Source organism: Mizuhopecten yessoensis, unplaced genomic scaffold, assembly GCF_002113885.1.
Source record: "Mizuhopecten yessoensis strain PY_sf001 unplaced genomic scaffold, ASM211388v2 scaffold10765, whole genome shotgun sequence".
Taxonomy (NCBI): Eukaryota; Metazoa; Mollusca; class Bivalvia; order Pectinida; family Pectinidae; genus Mizuhopecten; species Mizuhopecten yessoensis.
The window spans coordinates 752,597-759,245 of record NW_018408710.1 but is presented as its reverse complement, the minus strand read 5'-3'; the positions used below and the strand labels follow the sequence as shown (position 1 = coordinate 759,245).

General features: G+C 37.5%; 1 protein-coding gene across 4 annotated transcripts in view; it reads right to left on the bottom strand.

Annotated features, from left to right (window-relative positions):
- Window positions 1-6,146, bottom strand: part of LOC110462240 (hepatocyte growth factor receptor-like) — a 33,628-nt gene extending 27,482 nt beyond the window's left edge. The window contains exons 1-3 of one of the 4 annotated variants that reach the window (XM_021516120.1): window positions 6,067-6,146; window positions 1,655-3,030; window positions 312-512 (exon numbers count right to left, since the gene is read on the bottom strand). In XM_021516120.1, coding sequence (XP_021371795.1) covers window positions 312-512; window positions 1,655-2,785 — 1,332 coding nt within the window. In that variant the 5' untranslated portion in view covers window positions 2,786-3,030; window positions 6,067-6,146. Of the gene's footprint in view, window positions 1-311; window positions 513-1,654; window positions 3,031-5,857; window positions 5,890-5,963 lie in introns of those variants that run through there. The other 3 variants (XM_021516118.1, XM_021516119.1, XM_021516121.1) reach the window with 3 other exon arrangements.
- Between the last annotated feature and the right edge of the window lie 503 nt (window positions 6,147-6,649).

Sequence of the window (6,649 nt, the reverse complement as noted above, 5' to 3'; positions counted from 1 at the left end):
TATCATTACCATACAGTATTACATCAACCTACAATATATCATTACCATACAGTATTACATCAACCTACAATATATCATTACCATATAGTATTACATCAACCTACAATATATCATTACCATACAGTATTACATCAACCTACAATGTATCATTACCATATAGTATTACATCTATTTACAATGTATCATTACATTAACCTACAATGTATCATTACCATATAGTATTACATCAACATACAATGTATCATTACCATATAGTATTACATATATTTACAATGTATCATTACCATATAGTATTACATTATATACCTTACCTTGGTTTTAAGTAAATGTCCATCATATGTGCCCATCACCGCCACTGTAGCGTCGCCCTGGGTAACCACAGCAACAGATGTCAACACATTGTTGGGTATGTATGTGGTAGCCATACTCCGTACACGATGTTGTGGTTGATGGTTTTGAATACCAATGTTACTCGAACTACCACAGAACTGGGCTTTGTCAAATGAGCTGGACTGAAGACAAATAGAATGAAGATGTCACAGAGGTTTTACATGTCCTTTTCCTCTAAGTATGTTTAGTAAACTGTTGAATATTGTTCCCAATATATCTCTACTTTGCTTGTATTCTAATTTCTGTATAAAATGTTCCCTATACCTTTACTTTAGTACATTTGCAGTCTGGTGGTATGTTTATACTTTGCTCTGTTAAATTATTCATATATATTCACTGTAACTGTATTTGTGGTTTACACAGAACCATGAAAACCATACACAGTTTCCTTATAAATATCTTCATCTATTCTAGTGCTAGTATTTAGCCAGAATGTGATCATCATGATTTGAATGATCTGTCAAATAGCAATCCAGGTATCAAATCAATTCATCAGGATCTACACCCAAAGAAAATTAAAGAAATACAATTGTACATTGATAAATTACACCTCAGTTTCAACACTAAATAAATATAAGCAGTAAATTGATCGATCAAAAAACATTTTAGTTAATTCTTTTTTAAGTACAGCTAATTGTAATGAAGGAGACTTCTCTTTCAGCAAACATAAGAACAGTTTTTGAGTATTTGTTGTGCAACACACTTTTTTTCTCCAAAACTAGTGTCAAATTAGGCTAGGCCTAACAATGGTGTGTTTCTTGTTTCCCGACTGACCCTACATTTTGACCGCCTACGCAGATCAGGCTTTTATACCAGTTTTAGTTAAGCACAGTTGAAGTCGAAATCCTTGCTCTATATATGTATAAGTAAAAATACTGGTTTATTTTTCGTAATTTGCACAGATTTTGTGTGTTGAAATTCAGTTTGAAGTTTGAGTTTGGTGTTTGAGGTGCACAAACTATTTTCAGTTTTATTTTCTGAAAGATCTTCGATTTGCATGGTCCACCATCTTGAATAGACAGCATTTTCTCCAGATCCGTTTGTACACAGAATGTATTTTATTCTTAATTAATAAATTAATAAAAGATGCTAAATAGATAAAATATCTTTAGGATAGGTTAATAATAAAATTGTGTTTAATTTTGCCTTTTTAAAAACTGAAGGTGTATTACACAATATTCCCCACCTACTCATCCTTAGTTTTTAAGACGACAAGACAAGACAAAATTATTTCAGGACCAATGTATTAGTCTATGTAACTTACTGCACACATCTTTGGGGCGGCCAGTCTCCTACCGTACACCCAGGCTGGTTGTATGGCATTTCCCAAAAAGCAGTCTTTTTGAAGACCTGAAAGGTTCCCATCTATTTCAGCAAAATCAAAAAAGCACATGACGGATCCCTCTTTTTCGTCTGGATTAGGATTAAGTTGTCTGTTAACACCAAATGTAACGAACAACTTTTTGTCCCATATTGAGAGTAGCTTCGGTGCTTCTGCAAGAAATGCATCAGTTGCAATCTCATATATTTTACCATCATGTTCGCACTGTAAAGGGAGTTCCGTGTAGGAAGCGTACGCTACATCGTTTTTACATATTTGTATTATTTTGGTTACAAAAACGTTGTTTTCTGTCTGATTACCGAATGGGTCCCTCATTTGTACAGAGATGTGGTATACGTAGTCTCCATACTCAAATGAATAGATGTAGAACGACTGGAACAAATGTTGGACAGAGTCGTCTGCTGTTAAATATGTCCCGTATGTTTTACCATGTACGTAATACAGCAAACTCCAGTATGAATCAACATAGTTAAACTCTCGTGTTGACATAATTTTTGGACGGAAATTAAAATCTCTGTTGTCCATTCCCATGGCGACATAAAGGACTTTTTCTGTACTACCAGATTGGTCATTAGGAGATCCGAATACCACGGAAACTGTGGAACGAGATGTAGTTCCGATATAATTCACACTGTCTGTGGCAACCAGAGTATGATTGGATGAAATATTGCTGAGGGAAAGACAGGAACACAGTCCCTGATTGGCTGAACCGCACATGAGTATAAAATCTTTTTGGTCATTAATTTCCATGACACGGACATGATTAGGTGTCAATGTTCGATCTTCACTGCAGTTCAAAGGTGACGGAGGACAGTCACTGTTGTCCAGCACTGGTCCAAGAATATGTTCCTGTACAACACCCAAGTCTTCATCAAAATGTAGGACCAAGTTTTTGCCTCCGACATACAAATGTCCATTTTGTGTATCCATGGTGATTTGAGTTAGAGGTTGATTCTCACTGCTTACATTGTACACGGTATAAAATGCCTCTGTATTGATGGGTGCGGACCACAACACAGCCAAACAAATATTAACAATAAGTATTTCCTTCATGGCTCACTGAGATTTTAGATACATAATGTAATTATTTGTTCATGATACAACCAAGTAAATTGACAGCGGATCAAACTTTACATCTTCAGTTCTCCATCCATGATTCACTTATATGCACAACGTAAAAATTTGTATCTTCTTGTATTCATTACCCATTGAGGTAGGATGATACATTATATTCATCAATTCAAAAGCTGCCTAAACTCCCTCTGTTCATGTGGGTTGTTACTGTCTCAATTTTGAATCTATAAATGAAATTAAAAGAACTTCAGTTAATCATTAAAACTATCAGCAAAACAAGCAGACCTGGAACAAACTGAAACAATGCCGAAATAATATGGCGAGGAATCTTGTATAGTTGTTTTGGTTTTAATTTTGAAATTAGGTGTAATGAATAATTAATCATTCTTTAAAATATTGATCATGTCCTGTAATGTATTTGTATCTTGTAATACATTGGCACTTATAGACTGTGGTTCAATGTAACATATGTAAAAACATTGATGGTAAAGTACTGCTAAGAAATTAATGCTGCCGATATAAAAAAATATTCAAACAATGTAATTATATAACAGGCTCATTTGGGCTTGGCATAGTAAAACTGATATACTTCAGTATATGATGAGCCTGCAGGTTCCTTATTCATCAACCGTTTCCATGCTCAAACTCAAATTCTGTGCTCAAGCTCAATTTTTTGCTCAGGTGATAAATTAACAAAAAATCACGTTAATATTGTGTCACTGATTTTGATGAATTTTGGAGAGACTTCAAGCTGAATACCATTTTGAGTGTTTGAGTGTGTCACATCAATTAAATGCTCGAGGTACTAGAAAGTTGGTTTTGGAATGGAAACTAAAATTGAACTTGAGCACGGTTTCATGAATACGGGCTCAAGATTGAAAACAAAAGCACTGTTGAGACAGATATAGGTATACTTTGTAATAGGACGAGGAATAGTGATAAAGATAGTGCCATCGCTGGGACTCGAACTCGCGACCCTTGGCTCTCCAGTCAGATGCTCTACCGCTAAGCTAAAGCGAAATTCCCTACAGCTGACGCTTGTAAGGCAACCAAATCAATGCACATCTTTTACACTATTCCCCCCTTTTTTCAAACACCAACCTAGGTTCTTTGACTCCCCGCCAAGGGTTCTCCTACCTTGAATGGGGAGGGTCAATGGCACCAATTTGTCATAGGATGAGGAATAGTGATAAAGATAGTGCCGCCGCTGGGGTTGGAACCTGTGACCCTTGGCTGTCCAGCCCGATGCTCTACCGCTAAGCTAAAGGGAAATTCCCTACAGATGACGCTTGTAAGGCAACCTAATTAATCCACATCTTTTACACTTTATACTGACCATGGCGGGCGGGTTTGGTGCATTAGATATATATTTTAATATTTCATATTTAACTATTATTTCCACTAGTCTTAGATAAATAAAAACTTTGATGTGTTCCATCCATTCCATTTTATTAAACTGATCCGATAAAAAAATATGGGTTCAAATTAAAAGTGTTATATAAAGTATAGTAGTGTCACAGACTCACCTTGCGTACACGTTGAACAAATAATAACAGGTTTTACGGGTAATGCACTTTTTTTATTACTAGGGAGACCCCTACTCGTTACCAAGCTACATTCTTAAATGTAGCGCTTCCTTAGATACGACAGCCGGAAGAGATTGTTACCGGGGAAGATTTCAAAACAAAAAAAGAAATAAAAGTATATTTTTTAAAATCTCAATTGAAAGCTTTTTAACTTGCACTGCCAGCTTTAACAGACAGTGTTATTGCAGTCTCTCTAATGGACAACACTGCCCATTAATTATATATATATATAAGTCATCAATAATCCACCAAATTGATACAGATACTGTCTAAGGGACAGCATTAACACAATAACCTGCAAGCAACCAAATTCATATAGATAATTTGCAATGGACAGCTTAATTATTGGAGTCGATCAATCAATTAATATGGATATACATTTTGTACTCTCTAACAGACAGTACCATCAAAGTCACTCAGCTGATCAACCAAATTCTTATGAATACTCGCTTCAGCGCTCCAAGTCATTGGTAATTGTCCCAGACCAGACTCGCTTCAGCGCTCCATGTCATTGGTAATTGTCCCAGACCAGACTCACTTCAGCGCTCCAAGTCATTGGTAATTGTCCCAGACCAGACTCACTTCAGAGCTCCAAGTCATTGGTAATTGTCCCAGACCAGCCTCACTAAAGCGCTCCAAGTCATTGGTAATTGTCCCAGACCAGACTCTCTTCAGCGCTCCAAGTCATTGGTAATTGTCCCAGCCCAGACTCACTACAGCGCTCCAAGTCATTGGTAATTGTCCCAGGCCAGACTCACTACAGCGCTCCAAGTCATTGGAAATTGTCCCAGACCAGACTCGCTTCAGCGCTCCAAGTCATTGGTAATTGTCCCAGGCCAGACTCACTACAGCGCTCCAAGTCATTGGAAATTGTCCCAGACCAGACTCGCTTCAGCGCTCCCTGTCATTGGTAATTGTCCCAGACCAGACTCACTTCAGCGCTCCAAGTCATTTGTAATTGTCCCAGACCAGACTCACTTCAGCGATCCAAGTCATTGGTAATTGTCCCAGACCAGACTCACTTCAGAGCTCCAAGTCATTGGTAATTGTCCCAGACCAGCCTCACTAAAGCGCTCCAAGTCATTGGTAATTGTCCCAGACCAGACTCACTACAGCTATATATGTACAAGTATACAGGGATACGTAAATGTACTCTGATCATGACTGCTTACCGCCGGTGGACTGCAGTCCAGACCACTTTATATTGTGAAATTGGACAAATATGTAAAATGCATTAGCCCTTATCCCAATCAAAGTGTAAACAAAACACATGCGACTAGTCCTCCTCGCGTTCTGGTTCCAGTGGTAACCGACTAGGACTCTTTGAAGGTTTTATTAGTCATTATTTTTTTATATCGATTCGAGACCATTTACTGATTTTGGCATTTACTTTCCGAATTGTCCCAGCAGTCCAGAGAGTATCCCTCCGCCACAAACATCATTATAATATAACCCGTCCACTTACGCTTAATCTGCTCCCATGGCCCCGGAGAGGACACACCCAGCCGTATAAGATCACAGTGCAATACTGCATACCTGTATATAACTGTGACATAAACCATGACACATACCTGTGCTGATCTCACCTGGTTGTTTAAAACTCTCTTTAAAATTGTTTTTCACTTGCTGGTGTTGACTTGCAGTCTCTATCGCCATTCCACACCACGTCCTTACCTGCAATTATCACAGAACTTTCACTTTGTCGCACAGGTGTGTTTTGGTACGGCCGAATTCACCGACATCCGGAAGTACCGTATGTGTATGGTTGATGCGTGACGTCACCAGTGAGGACCTCAGGTGGGATATCTTGTCATGATGAAGCAATGCAGGCAATGATAAGGTTTCAATAATTTTTAAAAAATCCGATAAGAGAAAATATTTTTTCAGTTAGTTACAAGCGCACACGACCGACACTTGTAGCTTTGCCGTATATTGGTAGAGCGTATTAAAGTACTGTACGGTATTCTATATATTATTTTCAAATTTATTGACCAAGAAAAGACTCATTTTGATGGCACGGTAAGTTTACTACGGGCATCAGTAATCGAATATATTTTATTGGTTTACAAAAATAATACACAATAAAAAATCAGGTACGCAATATTTGACGTTTTGTACTGTTTTACCTTTTTTGGGGTTTAATACCATATGATTTTTCCATATTAAAAAAAATCATTGTCGAGCGTAACGAGGCGTTTCTTCCTACTTCCGAAACATACATGGATTTTCAAACCAATAAAATATAGATGTCCCAAAC